Below are 18,911 nucleotides of genomic sequence, written 5' to 3'. Positions count from 1 at the left end.
CTTGCACGCCAATAAATACTCGAGGAAAAGCAAATCCAAGCCAATCAGAGGCTTGAAGATGGATTTGTCCCGCCTTAAGCTAAAGGGACCAATAGGAACCGCAGGCGGTGTGTTTGAAAGCGAGGCCAAAGAGGGTGGGAGCACGTGCTGCTGGGAGTTTGGAGGTTGGCGGTGCGGGGCTGACGGTCCTCAGGCAGAGCGATCATGTCGCACAAACAAATTTACTATTCGGACAAATACGACGACGAGGAGTTCGAGTACCGGTTAGTGCCGGCGCGGGGGCCATAATAACGAGGTCGTGAACTTTGACAAGTGAGGGCACGAGGAGTTAGTAAAAAGGGAATGAAACCGCAGAGTCGGCGCATGCGCAGAAGAGTAACAGGGCGGGCGTGAGCGTGAAAAGCGTAAAGCGCATGCGTGAAGGGTTGGCGGTGCTGGTAAAAGAAACAAGCGGTAGCAAATTTGGTGTGAACTGTTTTGGGAGGAGGCATAGATGGACGTGTTAAAATGCTGACCACCTTCACTCTCTTGCGGGGTTCTGGATCATTCTCTCACCTTTACTGACCAAGTTGAACTTGCCTTCTTGAGACTGTATTTTGGCAACACCACAGAACCATCGAGCCTACTGGGAAAGGATGGCAAAGGGCAGAGCTCAAGTTTTCCTCTCGTCTTCCCTGCGAGGGAAGCTCTGAGAGCGCTCGAGTGTTGCTAATTAATTCATGGAAAAGGGCCGTAGTTGTCTGGCTTGTTTTAGGAAGGGGGCCTTGAGGAACTGGAGTGAAATAAAACTAGCCAGAAACATTTTGAGACAAGACTTGAATGGACCTACAGGTGCCCTTCAGATAACAAGTTGAATTTCAATTTTCGAAGGGCATCTATTTGGGAAACAATTATAGAGTACTCACAGGTTTCAGGTGTTGTGTTAAAGTGCAAGGATAAGCCATGGTCTCTGCTTTCCAACCCTAAAAATCTGTGAAAATACTGACAAGACTTGAGAAAGAAGGTCATGGCTGGTATAGTAATAGAGATACACAGTCTGTGATGGTATACATAGGATTTGCAAAGGATGGTAAAGAAAGGAGTCCCTACAGAGTTTGCATTTGATAAATTATAAATCCATAATTCTAGGTTGGAAAATAAGACAGTGGATTCTACAAATGTTGACATTCTACTAATCTGTATTAAGTGAAATACTAAACACAACTTCCTAGTTTATTTCTTGTCCTCTCCATTGAAAAAGGTAAAATAGAAACTTGGTTTTCTTGTGTTTTTTCTCCAGCCTAGTGCAGGGCTCTGAGCCCTCTGGAAAATGGTGCTGACAAATAACCATTGTTGAGCCAATCTTTGTGCCAAAGGCTTGGTAGAATATAAGCTATTTTCAGATATTTAGACTAGAATTATATCTTTGGAAAAAATCTGTTACTAGTACAGAGAGCATTTAGTACATTGTCACTGAGCATGATGAAGTCTATCCGAGTTAGCCCAATTCAAGAATAGTCATTTCTTTGCCACAAAAGGAGACTTATCCTTGGGTTGGAAAGCATGGTGTTTCCCAAAAGAGGTCTTATGGTACATGAGAGTTAGGAAAGTGAAATTGAGTAAAGACTTCAAAGAATTTTTTTTTCTTTCCCTTGTAATGGCTCTTCCACACAGCGCTCCATAACAGGACTTTCTTCTCTACAAAATCACTTTTTTCCCTTCCTTACCAATCCTGTTGAAAGCCATCTTTAATTATTAACACTGTGTGTGCTTTGGGCCTGAGTGTATTGTTTTTGGGTAGGCAACTAGAAGACTAAGCTCCAGAAAGGCATAAGCAATATTTCAACAGTGCCTGGCATTAGGTGCTCATTTACCTGAGTTATTTATTAATTTATAGTTTTTAGTATACTTTTGTGAGGAGTCATGTAACTCACCCTTTATTTCTAGCTGCCTCTACCCCACAATGAGAGGACATAAACTCCCTGCCATCAGAAATCTGTTTCTCTTTTCTTCCCTCTCTTAGCTTCTTACACAGGCAGACAGTTGTCTCAGACTGTACCCAGTACTGACATGAATTCCCCACCTTTCCCTGTTTCTGTTACAGGCATGTCATGTTGCCCAAGGACATAGCCAAGTTGGTCCCTAAATCCCATTTGATGTCTGAATCTGAATGGAGGAATCTTGGTGTTCAGCAGAGTCAGGGATGGGTCCATTATATGATCCATGAACCAGGTCAGTGCACTGGCTGAAAGCAGCCATGTAGGACTGCTTCACTGAGGGAAAGAAAGGAGTAAGATGATATAACCCAAAGAAACAGGGGTAAGGTGGAGGTAGTTTACTGGTTCTTTACCCCCCAACCATCTAGAAAAATTGGGAGTGATCCAAAATAAGAATAAGAGTAAAATATCTGGGAAGTTCAGAGACAGGCTGTCACTGAAAAAGCTCCTTTAATTCTCTTATTCGGTCAAAGGGTATTTTAAGGCTACGTATACCCTGGTAGAGGTTACAGTCTCTGCTTCATTCTCCATCAGAAAGCGAATTCTTGGATGTGTTCCAAACAAGCCAAGGAAACTATATTTCTTGGTAAAACACCAGACACCAAGCTGCCAGGCAAAACTAATAAAGGACACCCTGGGGCTGTACAAACATAGCAAAAAGACTGATATTAGCAATTCTGTACTTGGCAGACAGGCCAGGCTTTTGGGTCTGCTTCCAAGGCCATATGCTTGTCTTAATTTAGTTATAAAGATCTGAGTGGGTGATCACAGGCAAGTGGGAGTGCGATTCACTATAGGTTGTGCATAGAATGGTGTGAGCTTGTCTCTTAGATTTCACTCACTCTTTCAGAACCTCACATCTTGCTGTTCCGGCGGCCACTGCCCAAGAAGCCAAAGAAATGAAGCTGGCAAGCCACCTTTCAGCCTCAAGCTTTACACAGCTGTCCTCGCTTGCCGATATCTTTCTGATAACATTATTATGTTGCCTTCTTGTTTCTCACTTTGATATTTAAAGAATGTTCAATACACTGTTTGAATGTGCTGATGACTTCTTTGCTTCTTGAGCAGAGCCAACAGCACCACAGCCCAGCCAAATGAGTGCTCTTTGGGCTGCAGCTCAGCTGAGTGTGATCCCAGAAGCCATGGTGAGCTCTGTACCCAGCAGAACACACTTGGCAGTTGGAAGAAGCATCTGAGAATAAGACCATGGCTGTTAACAGGGATTGTGTTGACTTGCTGTTTTTTTCCTGCCAGGTGTTGTATATATGGTGATTTGTTTCAATGTATTGGAAGCTTTCCATTTTATCCAAGAAATCTGTTCCACATTATGAGCCTTGATTAAAGAGGAAGTTTTTATAATCTAATTCTCTAATTGTATATATTATTTCCCCCCTCTCAGGGTGGGCATCACATTTAGTATTCTGGTTCTAATTATATGCCCTTCAGTTAGATGGTGAGGCTTAGGTCTTTGCTGCTAATGAGGTTTATTTCAACATTTAGGTAACTGGTTTTTAATCTACATTAAGCAAACTTGCTGTCCAACATCTACTGAAAGATATTTTGCTCTAACCACTAGCCAGAGATAGAGGTTATATAGGGACAACATCATCTCATCAAAACAAATGAACTGTTTCCTATAATCAGGGATGTTGCCTTTAACATAATCTCGATATTTGAAGAACACGTGACTGGGAAGAGAGGAGGCTATCAGCCAGTCTACTAGTATGATCTGCTTCCTGCCCCGCTTAAGTAAGGCTCAGGCACACCTAGGACCTGTTTACTGTGCACCATCAGTTGGGGCATGTTTTTAGTGATTCTCATTTTGGCTGAGCATTGGATTCACCTGGGTAGCTTTCCAAGCACTGATGCCTACTCATTCCTTAGAGATGTTGACTTAATTGGTCTGGGGTGTGGCCTCCATGTGGGGATTTCAAGCATTGTTATGCAGGTAGAGCACTAACCTTTGAGAAAACAGGTGTAAGCTGTAGCTGTTTAAGAAAACATTTCGCCAAGTAACTACCCTCTGCTTTAAAAAATAACAGTACTGCTAAGTGAGATTACCCTCCCCCCCTTATGTCATATTTATTCCTATAGCAGTAGTTCAAGTGTGGCCCCTTAAGAGAAAGCATCGTCACCCGACAACTTGTTAGAAATGCCAATTACTGTACTCCACCTAGACCTACTGAGTCAGAAACTGAGGGTTGGATCCGGCAACATTTTAAGTTCTCTAGGTGATTCTGGTGCACGCTTAAGCCCAAGAACCCACTGGTAAAGTTAATGAACCAGAGCTGATGTGGGGTTTTTGTGGTGGGGGGGTATCAATATCACCATTATTACTAATAAAGGTAATGAAGCACATGACTTAAGTCATTAAGGCAAGGATTGCCTCTTTAAAAATCTTTAGAGCTGAGGTTCTTTTAATTGGAAAAAAAAAAACAAAACAGGATTTACTGCTTGAGAAAGAATGGCCCAGAAGCCTGGCTCTGCCTTTCACTTTAGTGTTTTGTAGTGGTTGTGTGGCATCCTTTCACCCTTCCGAGCATGTTGCCCATCTGTAAAATGGACGTCATATCTAAAGAGGGTTTTTAGGAGAGTAAAATGAGGCTAGGTGTTGTTCAGCAGTCCTCCAAATGATGAAAGGACTTTAGACCTTTATTACAGAGAACAGTACCACAGACAAGTAACACCAGCGTGACTTGACAGCTCAAATGCAGATCTCAAGCCCCACCCTAAGCCTCCTGAATCGGGTAGATTTAATCAGCACATTAAAAATGTCCCCAGATGATTAGTGTGAACATTATCGGTTAAGAAGCACTTTTAGACCAAAGGCAACTGAAATGAGTAAGTTAGAATGTGAGAATCCAAAGTGGACACATGGCATCCCCCTAGTCGCTGCCCTTACTTGCACCTACGAAACCAGTAATTGGTAGTGATATTTAAGCACTGTTCGGAGCAAGGTGGGGCAAGACTTGTCAAGAGGGTTAATTAGCTTTATCGTTTATAACAGAGAAATGGAAGTGACACACTCTAAAAGCTCACCTCAAGGTGACTGTTCGCCTTCCTACCTCAAGGGCAAAGCTGATAATTACTCTTGGGTGTCCCCCCAACTTCCATCGGCTACAGTGTAAAATCCCTGACACCAGTACCAACCCCTGACCCCTTAGCCTAGAATAAGTCATGGTTAATGAACACAGCATATACCTAAAATAATTTGAATTCAGAACGGAGGTTAGAGTCATGCCTCCCTTTACTTCCAGCACCGGAAGGGAGCACCCCAAAGTCCTTAGAACACCTCCAACAACCGCTCCTTTCACACCCCAGACCTCCTAAACCCAACCTGAGAAAGAAAAAGCCCTACCACCCATTCTCCCCTACCCAGAAGCTCGGCCCCCACGTTTCCGGGGGAGGAGTGACCACGTGGTTGTCGTTAATAACAACCTAGCACTACTCCCGCCCTCTCGCTAAACTTCACGAGCGACAATCGACTACACCAATAGATCCTTAGAGGTAGTCTGAGCGACAGCCAAAATGACCAATCAACGCGTGAAAATTGCGGATTTAAGGCCGGACTCAGTACGGAAGCTGCCCATGGACAGAAGGAAAGGCGAGAGGGAAAAACCCGGTGAAGGGGCAGAAGAGGCAGGTGAGAACCTGGAGGAGCTCAGTAGTCTAAAGCGCGGTGGGAAAAGACAGGATTCCAAGATAGAAAGGGTGCGGAAGCCTGCGAAAGAAGGCGACTGAGTTCTGTTCGGGGGCGGAGGGAGGGAACGCATTTAAAGGGGCCAAGGCCCAGGATAAGGTAGACATTTAAAGGGACAGGTGCCCCAAAGAGAAGAGAAATTTAAAGGTGCAGATGCCCAAGATAGAGCAGACACTAGAGGATCCGAGCCGACGGAAATAAGACAAAGTTGTAGGTGCTCGGGAGAGCAGGACATTTTGAGAAGACTAGAGGCAAGCTTAGAAGACGCTTAAAGAGGTATGGGCTGGGGTTTGAGAACACGTTTTTTAAAGAGGCAGAGATAAAGTCACTTGTCAAGGGCCTGGTGAGGTCTTCCTCTGGGAAAGAACATGCACTCCTGCTCTCCACCATTGTCCTTTCTGGCTCCTCCAGGTTCCCTTGTTCCCGGACCCCCTGTTCCCAGACTATGGCCCCCAGTGCCCTGTAGACCTGGCGGGACCTCCCTGCTTGCGACCCCTATTTGGGGCTCTGGGTGGCTACTGGAGGGCCATGCAGAGGGGCAGAGAAGGCAGAACCATGGCATCTAGGGCCTCTGAACCTCCCCCAGGGTGCAGCGTGACAGCGGGCATCATCATTGTTGGAGATGAGATCCTCAAGGTGTGTATGGGACAGAAGAGGGGGGAGGGTGCGGCATTCTCCTGACCTTTTAAGAGCCTGCTCCACATTCTCTTGAGAGAGGGTAAACCGGGGTGGGAACCCCTTGCTGCAGTAGGGCCCTGGAGTGAGTCCAATATATTGGAGGAAAAGTGGCCCTCGTTCTTTCAGTTACTCTGTTGAAAAACTGGTAGCAAAATCCCTACAATTTGCCAAGCAGTACAATAGGGATAGGAAGAGCTTTACAGAAACAACAAGTTCATCATATTAAGGAGATACAGGTGCAAGTATTATTTAAGAGTTATGTCCAGCCTATTTGGAAAATGATCCAAGACATTCAGCAGAATGGATAAGCCAGACAGAAGGAAGAAGGTACTAGGAATGAGAAATCTGTAAATCAGGGAAGTCTTGTCCTACTAGAGGTCATTGTAGGCATCAAGTTTGTAATAGTAATATTGACCCCTATACTGAGTGTTCACTAGGGCCTGGCAATGTGCTTATTATTTTATCACTTAAGATGATTTTACTGATTCTTACAACAACTGCGTGAGGTTGGCACTTTTATTGTAAGTGTCAATAAAGTATGAGACTGAGGATCAGAGAGGTTGAGAAACTCACCCAAGGTTACACAGCCAGGAAGTGATAGATAGGGGATTCCAACCCAATTCTCTCTTACTCCAGGGTAACTCTTAACCACTAAACCCCCTGTGGAGAAGTAGGAGATTGGGAGGAGAGAATATTGGATACACACCATAGACGGCTTCAGATAGTCTGCAAAGGAATTTGAACTTTATTCTGTATAGGATTGGAAACAATAAATGGCTTTTGAGCCCAAGAGTGATGCAATCACAGTGACACATTAGGAAGGTTATTCAGGAGGCACAGGGCAGAGCACTGTGGCTGGAAGCTGGAAGCCTGGCCAGGGGGCTGTTGCCACTATCCCGGTGCCAAGGACCTGCTTGGTGGCAGTAGGGACAGAGGGAAGAGAGCAGATGGGGAGACATTACAGAAACAGAGTCGACACAGCCAGGGATATGGTGAAAATACCTGACAAGCACTTGGAGCTGGAGACTGAAACCATGCCGGCTGGTTAGGAAGTGGATGAGTTATCCACGTAGAATTGATAATCCATAGCACAGATGAGGTCAAAGTCAGAGTACAGAGGAAGCCCAAAGTGGGTCACATTATTCCTGACTCCATTCACATGGGTTTTCCCACTCTTCTGCCCAGTCCAGGCTTCTTGGCCACCTGGGTGGTGTCCCCTAAAGAGCAGAATGGCCCATCATTTGGGAGATGCAGCTATCACCCCTTCCCCCTTTGTCCTCCACCCCCACAGCATTGACACTCGTCTTCCCCATCCCCAATCTCCTAGGGACACACTCAGGACACCAACACCTACTTTCTGTGCCGGACACTGCGCTCCCTGGGGGTCCAGGTGTGCCGAGTCTCTGTTGTACCGGACGAGGTGGCCACCATTGCAGCTGAGGTCACCTCTTTCTCCAGCCGCTTCACCCACGTCCTCACGGCAGGGGGCATCGGCCCCACTCATGATGACGTGACCTTTGAGGCAGTAGCACAGGCCTTTGGGGATGAGCTCAAGCCACACCCTGAGCTGGAAGCCACCATCAAAGCCCTAGGAGGGAAGGGCTGGGAGAAGCTGTCCCTGGTGCCCACCTCTGCTCGTCTGCATTACGGCACAGATCCTCGTACTGGCCGCCCTTTCAAATTCCCTCTGGTCTCTGTCCGAAATGTCTACCTCTTCCCAGGCATTCCAGAGCTGCTGCGGCGGGTGCTAGAGGGGCTGAAGGGACTGTTCAGAAACACAGCTGTGCAGTTCCACTCACGGGAGCTGTATGTGGCAGCTGATGAGGCCTCTATTGCCCCCATCCTGGCTGAAGCCCAAGCCCACTTTGGGCGCAGGATTGGCCTGGGTTCCTACCCTGACTGGGGCAGCAACTACTATCAGGTGAAGCTGACTCTGGACTCAGAGGAAGAAGGGCCCCTGGAGGAATGCCTGGCTTACCTGACAGCCAGTCTGCCCCAGGGATCTCTGGTTCCCTACATGCCCAACACTGTGGAGCAGGCCAGTGAGGCTGTATACCAACTTAACGAATCAGGTAAGGGCCTCCGGGTGGGGACAGCATGCATCAGGCCACAGGTGCCACCCTGGGTCTCAGGAATGCAGGGGCCATTGGAGGCATCCCAAATATCCAGAAGAGGGTAGAACATAGCCACAGTTGATTCATTCGTTCTTCCAATAAATATTGATTGAGAACCTACTTTGAGCAGCACTGTGCTGGGTGTTAGGGATCTAGCTCAACAGGACAGATGTATGGCCTACTCTTCTGGACCACAGGAAAGGCAGACATTAAACAGGTAATCATGCATGAGTTGTCAGTGATGAGGGGAACCCTACAGCAGGAAGATCAGCCTTGATCTGGGGTCAGGAGGCTTCTCTGGGCAAGTGACATATAAACTTAGTGATAAGGAAGATCTGGTCAGACCAGGAGGGTGTGCAGGAGTCTGGACTTTATCTAGGAACACTTGGAAGATACTGAAGAGTCTCAAGCAAGGGCAGCGTGGTTCTACTGTCCTTTAATAGCCATACAGATCTATCTGATGCCCTCTCCTTTGCCTGCCTGGCAGGGTCTTCTCTGGGGGAAAAGGTAGCAGGTGCCCTGCAGATCATTGAGACTGCCCTGGCTCGGTACAGCCTCACCCAGCTGTGTGTCGGCTTCAATGGGGGCAAGGACTGCACTGCCCTCCTGCACCTCTTCCATGCAGCTGTGCAGAGGTGAGTCTATGGCCTGAAGGCAAGCCCCCAGACGTACCTCATTTGCCCCATCCTCTAGTTGCCCATCCTGGGAAGCAGGGAGGAAAGAGAGTGTCTGGGTGGGGTCTGGGAGGGAGGTAGCCATGGTGACCTTTCAGTTCAAGTTCCCCACATATTTACTGAGCGTCTCACACATGCCTGTCCCTGAGTGCACAGGGAGGTCATGGTCCTGTTGGGGAGGTGGGACAGACCTGAAGTGTGCTCCAGATTTGAGAGGTGAGATCAGAGTGGACTTTGGAAGTGGGTTCTGGTGGATGGGAAGGACAAGGAAAGGAAAGAGGGGTTGGGTGTCCATCCCAGGAGCCAAAGAGAACAGTGTAAGCTCTCCGAAGGGCTTTCCTGCCCTTGCTGGCAAGCCACATATTCTTTACCCTCCCCAGGAAATATCCTGAAGCCCAAGAACCCATCCAGATCCTGTACGTCCGAGGCATCTCCCCTTTCCCTGAGCTAGAGCAGTTTCTGCAGGATACCATCAAGAGGTACGAGGGGCCAGGAGGTTTGGGCTCCAGGAGGGGCTCAGCAGGGCCCACTCCTGACCCTCACCCCCTCCTCCTTCCTCAGGTATAATCTGCAGGTGCTGGAGGCTGATGGTGACATGAAGCAGGCCCTGACTGAGCTGCAGGCACAGCATCCACAGCTAGAGGCCGTCCTGATGGGCACCCGCCGCACTGACCCCTACTCCTGCAGCCTCTGCGCCTTCAGCCCCACCGACCCAGGCTGGCCATCGTTCATGCGCATCAACCCACTGCTGGTAATGGGGAAGAGGACTCATTACCTTCACATATCCAATCCAGTACACCTTGGCCTTCCTAGGTGGGAGAGGTTGGAGCCCGGGGCTTGGATAAAGAGGCCCCATTATCCAACGGAGGCTGTGCTATTTGTTCATTTAGCCTTTGGACCAGTTCCTATTGAGCACTGACTCAATGTCAGGCATCACACTTTCCGCCATGGACAGAACAGTGGCTTAGACCTGTGCTGCCCAACATGGTAACCATTGACCATTTATACTCAATTCGTAATTCATGAAAACAACATACAAATGACTAAAAACTATTTAATGGTATTCTTTTAAAGGGTAGATTTTATGGCATGTGATTTATATCTCAATTTTTTAAATTTAATACAATTCAAAATTCACTTCTTCAGTTGCACTAACCACATGTCAAGTGACCACCATGTTAGCACAGATACAGAACATTCCATCATCTCTCAGAAAGTTCTGCCGGGAAGCTCTGGCTTACAGGCTCCTGTCTGCCTGGAGCTTAGCCCGGGTTGCAGGTGGATTGGGGATGGAGAGGGAACAAGGGGAGGGCCTTCTCTTTTGCATTGCTTGGCCTACACAGAGGAAGATATACCCTAGTGTCGGACAGCAGACCTTCCCTCAGAGGCCGAGGCCGCAGAAGAGCCCTGGATGGGCACATCCCAGAGGGCAGGAAATAGGTGTGGGAGAGGGGAGATTTTGTGACTCTTTTCCACCTCCCAGGATTGGACCTACAGAGACATCTGGGACTTTCTGCGCCAACTGTTTGTCCCATACTGTATCCTGTATGACCGAGGGTAAGGGTGTTGTGCAGGAGCAAATGGGCGTAGGCAGACATGAGGGTGCTGGGGTGGGGGAGATACCTTCCTGCACACTTACCCTCCATTCTCCGGGCTCCAGTTACACGTCACTGGGAAGTCAGGAGAACACTGTGCGAAACCCAGCCCTGAAGTACCTGAGTCCAGAAGGACAGCCCGCCTACCGCCCAGCCTACCTACTTGAGAATGAAGACGAGGAGCGGAACTCCCGGACATGACCCCCAATCCCGGAGGGAAGGAAGGAGGCTGTCGCAGGGTGTAACCTGTCAATAAACTGCCTCTCACGTGCCTGTTGCTCTGGCTGTCTTCCTGCTCCATAGGATGGGAGAAGCAGAAGTGGGCTAGGCCCTGCCAACTCTGAGCTGGCAGGGCTCACTCTGAGGGGCAGGTGGGTAGGGGAGGTGGGGTAGAACAGACTGGGAAGAAGCTCTTGATCCTGAATGCCAGCCTCAGCAGGAGTCCACCAGAGGGCAGGAGCAGGGCCTACTGCCAAGCACTATGGGCAGAGGCAACACAGGCAGGGCACCCGAGGTTTCAAGGCCCAGGCTGGAAGAAGAGAAGCTGAGCTGGCCTGACAGCAGAGGATGAAAGATGGAGCGGCCAGGCCCTCCTCATAACCCAACCCCTCTGTCCCTGTCCATAGAGGCTGACTCAGCCCATTCTCAGCCCCAGAACCTTCCCTGTGCTAGACCCTGAGGCCTTTTGTCTCCACAGTCATATGGTCTGAGGGGGGTGGGGACAATGTTGATAAAAGGCACTGGAGGCGACTCCCGCACCCTTCCTCATAGCTGCTGCCCACATGCAGCCCCGGACACAGCCCCTAGCCCAGGCCCTACCCTTCTCCTTCGGAGGGGCCCTGCGAGACATTGGGCTCCGGGCGCCTGTCATGAAGATGGGCACTGGGTGGGAGGGCCTGCAGCGGACCCTGAAGGAAGTCGCCTACATTCTCCTTTGCTGCTGGTGTATCAAGGAGTTGCTGGATTAAAGGCAGCAGGGAACTGCCTCCTCCCCACCAGCCCCATGGCTGGCAACACTCAGGTGGGCAGGGTAGGGCAAACGAGGCATGGCTGCAGCTTCTGTGGCAGAGCCTGCCTCTCAGTTTCCCACTCTCTCCTTCAGAGCCCAGCCCAACCCCATCAAGACTCCTGGAGCCAGCTATGCTTGACCAAGGATAGGTCACAAATAATGAGTAAAGTGTAGGTCCTGATTTGAGTATGTGCCATCTGTCAAATCTGCTTCATCTCTGGGCCTCTGTTCCTGGTCCCCACCTCTGGTGGACTGCTAGTGTGCAGGAGCTTGGCCTGCTGGCTAGGTCCCCAATAAGACTGCAACAGGACCTGGCACTCCAAGCCTGGCACAGCAAGCCCACCAGCCCAGATGGTTGATACCCAGTTAGTGTCAGCAATGGGTTGCCCCCTAATATCTCTGTATGAGAATCACTGAACTATATATACATAATGAATAGGCCCTGAGGCCCAAAGTTCAGTGTCCAAAGGAGAATCAGAAAGTCAGCTCCAGAGGATCTTGAAGGATCCAGAGGGAGGGAAGGAGGTTGTCCTGGGTAGAACTGAGACTGAAAGCCAGGTTTCCTGACTCACTGGTGCCTGAGTGGGAGGGTGGAGAGTAGAAACGCCAGGGTCCTCCCAACTTGTGGATAGGGAGGGGTCCAACCTGGGTGAGGTCTTCTGTGAGGCCTGCAAATTAGGGTGGGAACCCAAATAGAAGACCTGGTCTGGCCAGCTCCCTGCATCTGAGAATCTTGTGGGGAAGCCTGGGCTGATCCTAGTCCCCAGCTCACAGAAGAAATAAGGTCCTGTTCCTCTGGCTCACACACAAAGCTACAAGAAAGGGCACCTGTGGCCACACAAGTCCCTCAGGCTTATCACAGTGCACGGGACATGAACAGCCAGAATGAGCAGAACTGACTCTTCACTTCCCCTTGGCAGCCACCAACACATGCTTTCCCTGAATTACCCTCAGTGGTAGGTACACATCAGCCATTTATACCCTCTTGCTCATGTTTACTGACGTGTATACTCACAGCCCCACACAACCTCAGAGCAGGCCATATGCTTGTTCAAAGTGTCCCTGGGATCTCTACCCAGCATTCCCTGGCCCTCTTGGGATCCACCTATTGCCCCCACCCTCCAGGGGCCCTAGCCTGAAGATGGTATTTGGGGCAATCCCCCGACTCCCAAGAACCAGCTCTTCTGCAGCCTTCTTCTTAGTTAACTCCTTTTTCTCTGATTTTTCTGTTTGAAAAAGTAATATATGTCTAGAGTAAACAATTTTGATACTAAAAAGTCTCCCTCCCACACCTATTCCCCAGTCCCCCAGCTCTCCTCCCTGCAGGTAACCATGGTTACCAGTTTCTTGGAGGCCATTCCAGAGATGGTGTATGTGTATAATGCATCTACATTCATTTAGCAAATATTATTGAGCATCTACTTTACACTAGTCTGGGTGATTGACATTCAGCAGTGAATAAAATAGGTCCTTAGACTCATGGAGCTTAAGTTCTGAAGACTGGAGACAGAAAATATAAACATTAAAAATATGTATATAGGTTTTATTAGGTGATAGGTGCTGTGGACAAAAGAAAAATTCAAGCTGGGGATGAGAGTCAGGGCAGGGTATGGAGGGCTTAGTAAGCTGTAGTAAGAACGTGAGCTTTTTTGCTGAGTGAAATGAGAACTACTACAGCGTTGAGCATGAACTGATTTTTTATTTAAAAGGCTCATGCTGGTTGCTGTGTTGAGAACAGACTTTAGGGGAGCAAGGTGGAATAGGAGAGACCTATTAGGAGGTAATGGGCATAATCTAGACCAGACATGTTGGGGGCTCAGAGCGGGATTATGGCAATAGCATTGGTGACAAGCCACTAGAATCTGCATATACTTATTCTTCTAGTTGATAACATACTTGACACACTGTTCTTTACCTTGCCTTTTCCCCTTAACACACCTTGTATAGGATTCCACATCAGTACTTTTAGAACTTGCCCATTCTTTTTTATGGCAGCATAGTACTCTATAGTACTCCCACTCAAGATTATTTTTCCCTGGCAGCTCTGCACCCCTCTTTAGGGAACCGCAAAATGCAGGTCACTGCTCTTGTCTGCCCTTCAGAGCCCCACCCACACCCCAGAGCACAGCAGGGAGCACGGGTAAGGTAAGGTCCTCAATCCAACCAGAGAGAGGTTAGTGGTAAGGTGGACACAGAATTCACCTTCCCATAAGAATCTGGGGCTCCTCCCTCCCGCCATAGCCTGCACCCTGCTTAGCCAGCTCCAGCCCTTTCCTGACTCAAGCTCTGGCCTTCTGCCTCCTTTTCCTTTTTAGGCTCCACTCACCAAGCTGGGACAGTGCCTGGGAGTGGACCCTGGAGTCTGAGAGTTCTGAGCACCAGATCCTTTGCCAGTGGAGGGGATGTCTGGCAAAGACCACTGGGGAAGTAGTAAGTGAAGGAAGGCAGGGCCCTAGGCTGTGGCCTTTGGTGGAATGGGTGGCAGATGGAGAGAAGTAGAGACTGTCAGTGGCCCAAGGGGCACAACAAGACTGGAAAGAGAGCCCAGAAAATAGGCTGAGGTGAGGGATGAAGAGAACAACAAAACCTCACATGCCACTCAGAGAGAGCCCTTTTCACGCTACAGAGAGCTAGAGCCTTACAAAAAAGTCTGCTTCAGAAGTAGGCAGGACACGAGTAAGGGTAATTACCACATGTTAACATGAGAGAAACAGGCCCAGAGAGGTGAAGTAAACCATCCAGAGTCATACTCACAGCACACTGCAGTAGGATAATCATTCAGTGAACCCAGATTTTCTCATCTCAAATTCAGGGCTTCTCTCAATTAGCCTTACTTCCTCTTCCAAAGTGGAAGCTTAGGATGGTGGCCTACGGGGCCTGGGAGGCAGGGCCAGGAGCAAAGGTGCAGAGGGGACTACCATCCCATTCTGCACCCATTCCGTACTTGCCCACTTCCACATCAACCCTAACCTCCCCTTGTTCTTGGTTTCCCTGGCTCATTGGGGGCCCAGCTATGACCTTTTCACGTAATCCACCCAGGCCAGGACCAGCTAGAAGGGAAAAAGATGCAGCAGCTCTGCTGCAATGTTCTCTTCCTAAGCACAGTTAGCTCGGGTTTTGAGTGTCCAAAACTACTCTCTCAGGAACCCATGGTGGGGTCGAGGGGTTGGGGGTGGCCGTAGAAAGGAGCAGAATGTCAAGATAGGGAGGGAAGGGTAAGACGTCATCTACCCCTTGGCGCCTGGGGGCCGTCTAACGGCCACACGGAGTAGGGGAATGGGCAGGGTAAAACGGGGAAGGAGATAAGGCAGAGCGGCAAGTGGCCCCCAAGTACAACAGGAGGAGCAGGACCAGCCGCACATCGTGGATCCCTGCTGATGGCGTCGGATATAAGGCCTTTAATGGTGTGTGAAAGGCAGGTGGAGGAGAATGGTCAAGGCGAAGGGGTAAGAGGAGCCGCGCGCAATAAACTGGATATTATAGTAATGTTCTGTAGAGAGTCCCAAGTTTTCCCAGCAACACAGAGGCGGGTGGGAAGGGCTGTATAAAGCAGTGGTCTAACCAGAACCAGAGCGCAGACCCCCACGGCATCGGCTCTTATTTGCGTTCTTATTTGCATATTGTTTGCATATGAGTTATTTCCCCTTCAAAAACCAGAGGTCCACACCCTTTTTTCACTTACTCCCAGCTGAGACTTTTTACATCAAAGTGGTCGCGAGGGCGTACCCATTCTCCCGGCCATTTCCCTGGTCCCTCTGACCTCACCCCTCGGTGTCCTTCCATCATTTATCATCTATCTCTACGTATTCCATCTTCCAAGCAGCCACCCGAACTTCTCGCTGTGAGCGAGGAGCGGGGGAACCTGCGCCGCCTGGTGGCTGGCCGGAGGGAGTCTGGGGCCAGAGGGGTTCTGTTTCGCATTCTCTGGGACGTGGAGTTTTGGAAAATGTTCCCCCGAGCTTCCTGAGGCTAAATTTATCTCCCCCCGGCCCTGGGGGGCGCAGAGATCCCAGCGACGATTAGCGCTGCACGGCAGCCGGCTCCAGCCCAGAGGCCCGGAATAGGCGCCGAGTTATAAATAGTGCAGCCCGCAGGTGTGGGGGGAGTCGGCGGGAGGGGGGCAACCCTGGCAGCCACGGCCCCTTCAGGTGGGTTGGGCGGTCGCGGTGGGGGCGCCAGGGGGCGGCAGGCGGCGGGGCTGCGGTCTGAGCGCCCCCAGCGGTTTCCTGGGCGGCGGGTTTTTCGAGGGAAGCGGAGGCAGCCTGGGGAAGGGGGGGAGCGGGGAAGAGGTGGGCGCCTGGAGCAGGCTGATGCTCCGCTTCCAGCGCAGCCCCTCTACATTCCAAAACAGGCCCCCAGACCCACTCACCCAGGACCCCGCCCAGGCAGAGCCTTGCCTTTCTTCCCGCCAGAAGCCCTCTCTCCTCCAGCCTCTGCGAACATCTGACTCTACAGCTGCCCCTGGGCGCACGTGGCCCAGCCAGTCCCCGCACCTGGCCGTCACTCAGAATCGCTGTCCCCAGCCTCAGGTATACGGTCCCCAGTTAACAGGGGTTAACTCTCAGCCGGGGCTTTTATCCTTCTCATTGATCAAAAGCCTCACTCTGCGGGTATTTGCTTACCTCCTCCTACTTTCCTCCAAAAATTAAGGTCTATTTGGTCACCTAAAAATTTATGTCTGAACGTGCAGATCTGGGACGCTCCCCTATCCCCAAGAGGTCACTGCAGGCCCCACACCTGCCCTCCAGTTTCCAGTTCTGGTCCGGGCCTGGTGGCTGACGGGGATGACTGCAGGCCCCTGGGACCCCGGCCTGGGTTTCGCTGGAGGGGGTGGGGCCCCCAAGTCAGCGTTTCTTGGCTTCTGCTGTCTCAGTGGTTTCAGGAGGCAAGGACCCAGAGTTGGGGGGTAGGCGGGAATTTCAAGTCGGGGTTACCCCCTCCGACTTCTGAGCAAAGCAGCTGTGTGGATCAGAAGGGGGTAGGTGGGGTGGGTCACTGAGGAACTAAGAAGAGGTCCCTGGAATGTCGAGACTCAAGTGGGGTGTGGCCTTCTGACCGCTTAAAGATCCAGGTTGGGTCCAGCAAGACGCCGGACACGACCCGGAGAGATGGGGGACAGGGCAAGTCCGATGCACCAGGCACCGTTCACTTATCCGTCCCTAAGGACTGGTGCCAAGATGCCCGCCCTTCTATTGCCTCTGGAAGCTCTGGCTCTGCCTTCCCTGAGCCACTTTCCCGCCCCCCCTTTTCCTCGGCCATGGCCCCCTCCTCCCTGAAGCAGCCCCCTCTCCATTTCACTTGTGCATCTGGCACTGCCGGCTAGCCCCTGGTACGGCCCCTACCCAGGCTAAGAGCGACCCGACGGCTGGAGAAGGGAGGGAAAAACCCCGGCCTGGACCCCACTGACTCCGGGCCCTCACGAACCAGAATCTGTCCAACAGAGTCAAGAAGAAAACCCGGAGCAGTGACCAGCCCCTGGACCCAAGGGGGACAGGGACGATAGGAAAACCCGGAGCGGATTACCCGAGCGACAGCGCCCCATGTCTGCTGCTATTCCCTCCTTCCATAACCACCCTAATTCTCCAGTGAGATAATGTCTGGGGTCGGGGGCTGTTTGGTTTGGCCTGGGTCCTCTGGGGCGCCTCACACTTTCCGCCCCTGGCTGGGGCGCAGGGCAGCGGCCCCGAGGCTGAGTCACGGCGGGAGAGAGAGGGAGGGAGGGGCCGGGACTCCGCCCCTCCCCCTGCGCTGGGATCCCGGGTCAGCCCGGGTGAGGGCCAGGGCCCCCCTGGCGCCGCCCATTGTGGTCCAACAGGTTGAGCTGGTGTCCCGCGGAGCCACCTGCTGGAAAAGGAGGGAGGCCCCCTGCGGAGGGGGTTGAGGAGGAGAAGGCGAGTTCGACCCGGTTCGGCCGGGCCGCGGGGAGCGGAACCTGGCCCGAGATAGCCGGATTTGATTCCGTTTTACACTAGTGGGAGGGGCTCTTTGGGGTTTGCAGCACTGCAGGCCCTGTTGGAATCGTCCCTCACAGACCACCCTCCTCAGTTGGGGGGACACTTAAGTACGTATCCTGCCCCCCAACCTACACACACATGCTAAGGCACCCAGGTCCCCCTCTCCACGTAGCTCTCTGAGTGAATCGACGTCAAGAGGTCCCTACTTGCGGAGACTCAGTTTCTCCGCTTAGGGAACAGGCTAGAATGGAAGCGGGGAGCAAGAGCGTGAGCACGCCTCCCCCTCCCCCTTCGCGGAGCGGGCTCCTCCCCTTTGACAATGCCAAGGCCGCAGCGGGCACCGGCCGGAGCGCAGCGGCTGCTTGCCCAGCGAGACGTCCCCTCCCCGCGGGGCGCCGTCACGCGTGGAGGGACGCAGGGTGACCACAGCCTCAACTCCCCCGCTCACTGAGGAGGGGGTGGGGCGTAGGAGCTGACGGCCTGGTGGCTCCCTTCCCCCTACCTCCCGGGGCCCTGACCCGATTATAGCCCCTCTCGGGACCCCCTTCCTTCAATCCCGTAAGTCCCCGTCTCACGTCCACCTAACCTATCTTTAGCCTCTCATACCCGTCCCTCCGGGGTAGTGGCCCTACTAAAGCCCTTTTGGGAGAGTGAGATCCCTAAGAGTGGGTGCTTAGTTTCCCAGCCTCTGCGGACACTGCCCCCTCCTCCTTCCCCTCCTCCAGGTTTCAGACCCGCCCCTGGGCTCCGCCCTCTCCCTGGCAGAACTCAAGGCGGGACCCACTTGGGATGGGCGGGTATTCAGGCCAATAGGCAGACAGGGCGGTGGAGTGTAGGGGGCGGGGCGGAGCAGTGGCGGAGGCTGGATGGGGGTCCGGGGCGGAGCTCGAGTTAAGGTGGACTGAGAGAGTTAGAGGCAAGAGAAGAGAGGAGAGGGAGAGGGCGGGGGTGAGGGACCGCGGCAGGTGAAGGGAGAAACAGAAAGAGAAGGAAGGAAGGAAGGAAAAAGAGGAGGGCGGGAAAGGCTCGGAAGGCAAAGTAAGAGCTTGGAGGAAGGGAGAGAAAAAAGAGGGAGGGACCCATCTGCGCCCTGCAGGGACTGGCTGGACCAAGGGGTTGAAGTTTATGTCCTTATTGGGCGGAGGGAGGGGGACCTGGGGGGGCGGGTGAAAAACCAGGAAGTGACAGAGGGTGTTGCTAAGGGTTGGGGG

The 18,911-nt window shown here is 51.6% G+C and overlaps 3 protein-coding genes across 6 annotated transcripts; all 3 read left to right on the top strand.

Moving 5' to 3' along the window:
* The first annotated feature begins 105 nt into the window (after positions 1-105).
* Positions 106-3,340, top strand: CKS1B (CDC28 protein kinase regulatory subunit 1B). Its single transcript, XM_036922354.2, has 3 exons — positions 106-263; positions 2,084-2,211; positions 2,827-3,340. Exons 1-3 carry the CDS (start codon positions 205-207, stop codon positions 2,877-2,879), a joined length of 240 nt encoding a protein of 79 aa, XP_036778249.1. The 5' UTR covers positions 106-204; the 3' UTR covers positions 2,880-3,340.
* A 2,148-nt stretch (positions 3,341-5,488) lies between these two features.
* Positions 5,489-11,014, top strand: FLAD1 (flavin adenine dinucleotide synthetase 1). Of its 4 annotated transcripts, none has more exons than XM_036922357.2 (8): positions 5,489-5,619; positions 6,088-6,312; positions 7,682-8,426; positions 8,956-9,103; positions 9,523-9,621; positions 9,704-9,893; positions 10,626-10,699; positions 10,803-11,014. In XM_036922357.2, the coding sequence occupies exons 2-8, from the start codon at positions 6,205-6,207 to the stop codon at positions 10,936-10,938; spliced, it is 1,500 nt and encodes a 499-aa protein (XP_036778252.2). In that variant the 5' UTR covers positions 5,489-5,619; positions 6,088-6,204; the 3' UTR covers positions 10,939-11,014. The 4 variants fall into 4 exon arrangements, with proteins under 4 accessions (XP_036778252.2, XP_036778250.2, XP_036778251.2 ...); XM_036922355.2 differs by having other exon boundaries at positions 5,490-5,619; positions 6,263-6,312; XM_036922356.2 differs by having other exon boundaries at positions 5,490-5,619; positions 6,263-6,312; positions 9,704-9,955.
* A 467-nt stretch (positions 11,015-11,481) lies between these two features.
* On the top strand, positions 11,482-11,932 carry LENEP (lens epithelial protein). Its single transcript, XM_036922373.2, has 2 exons — positions 11,482-11,758; positions 11,840-11,932. The coding sequence occupies exon 1, from the start codon at positions 11,520-11,522 to the stop codon at positions 11,703-11,705; it is 186 nt and encodes a 61-aa protein (XP_036778268.2). The 5' UTR covers positions 11,482-11,519; the 3' UTR covers positions 11,706-11,758; positions 11,840-11,932.
* The last annotated feature ends 6,979 nt before the right edge of the window (positions 11,933-18,911 follow it).

The sequence above is a fragment of the Manis pentadactyla genome, chromosome 19, assembly GCF_030020395.1.
Source record: "Manis pentadactyla isolate mManPen7 chromosome 19, mManPen7.hap1, whole genome shotgun sequence".
In the NCBI taxonomy this organism is placed as follows: domain Eukaryota; kingdom Metazoa; phylum Chordata; class Mammalia; order Pholidota; family Manidae; genus Manis; species Manis pentadactyla.
Note: the sequence above shows the minus strand (reverse complement) of the source record. Positions and strands in the feature narration are given on the sequence as shown.

What these genes read in the sequence shown, in the direction of transcription:
- CKS1B (XM_036922354.2), top strand. Translation starts at nt 205, where the DNA reads ATGTCGCACAAACAAATTTACTATTCGGACAAATACGACGACGAGGAG. An exon ending in GACGAGGAGTTCGAGTACCG is followed by an intron (nt 264 to 2,083) that starts GTTAGTGCCGGC and finishes TTTCTGTTACAG; the next exon opens with GCATGTCATGTTGCCCAAGG. An exon ending in TTATATGATCCATGAACCAG is followed by an intron (nt 2,212 to 2,826) that starts GTCAGTGCACTG and finishes TCACTCTTTCAG; the next exon opens with AACCTCACATCTTGCTGTTC.
- FLAD1 (XM_036922355.2), top strand. Translation starts at nt 5,505, where the DNA reads ATGACCAATCAACGCGTGAAAATTGCGGATTTAAGGCCGGACTCAGTA. An exon ending in TGAAGGGGCAGAAGAGGCAG is followed by an intron (nt 5,620 to 6,262) that starts GTGAGAACCTGG and finishes AACCTCCCCCAG; the next exon opens with GGTGCAGCGTGACAGCGGGC. An exon ending in TTGGAGATGAGATCCTCAAG is followed by an intron (nt 6,313 to 7,681) that starts GTGTGTATGGGA and finishes CCAATCTCCTAG; the next exon opens with GGACACACTCAGGACACCAA.
- LENEP (XM_036922373.2), top strand. Translation starts at nt 11,520, where the DNA reads ATGCAGCCCCGGACACAGCCCCTAGCCCAGGCCCTACCCTTCTCCTTC.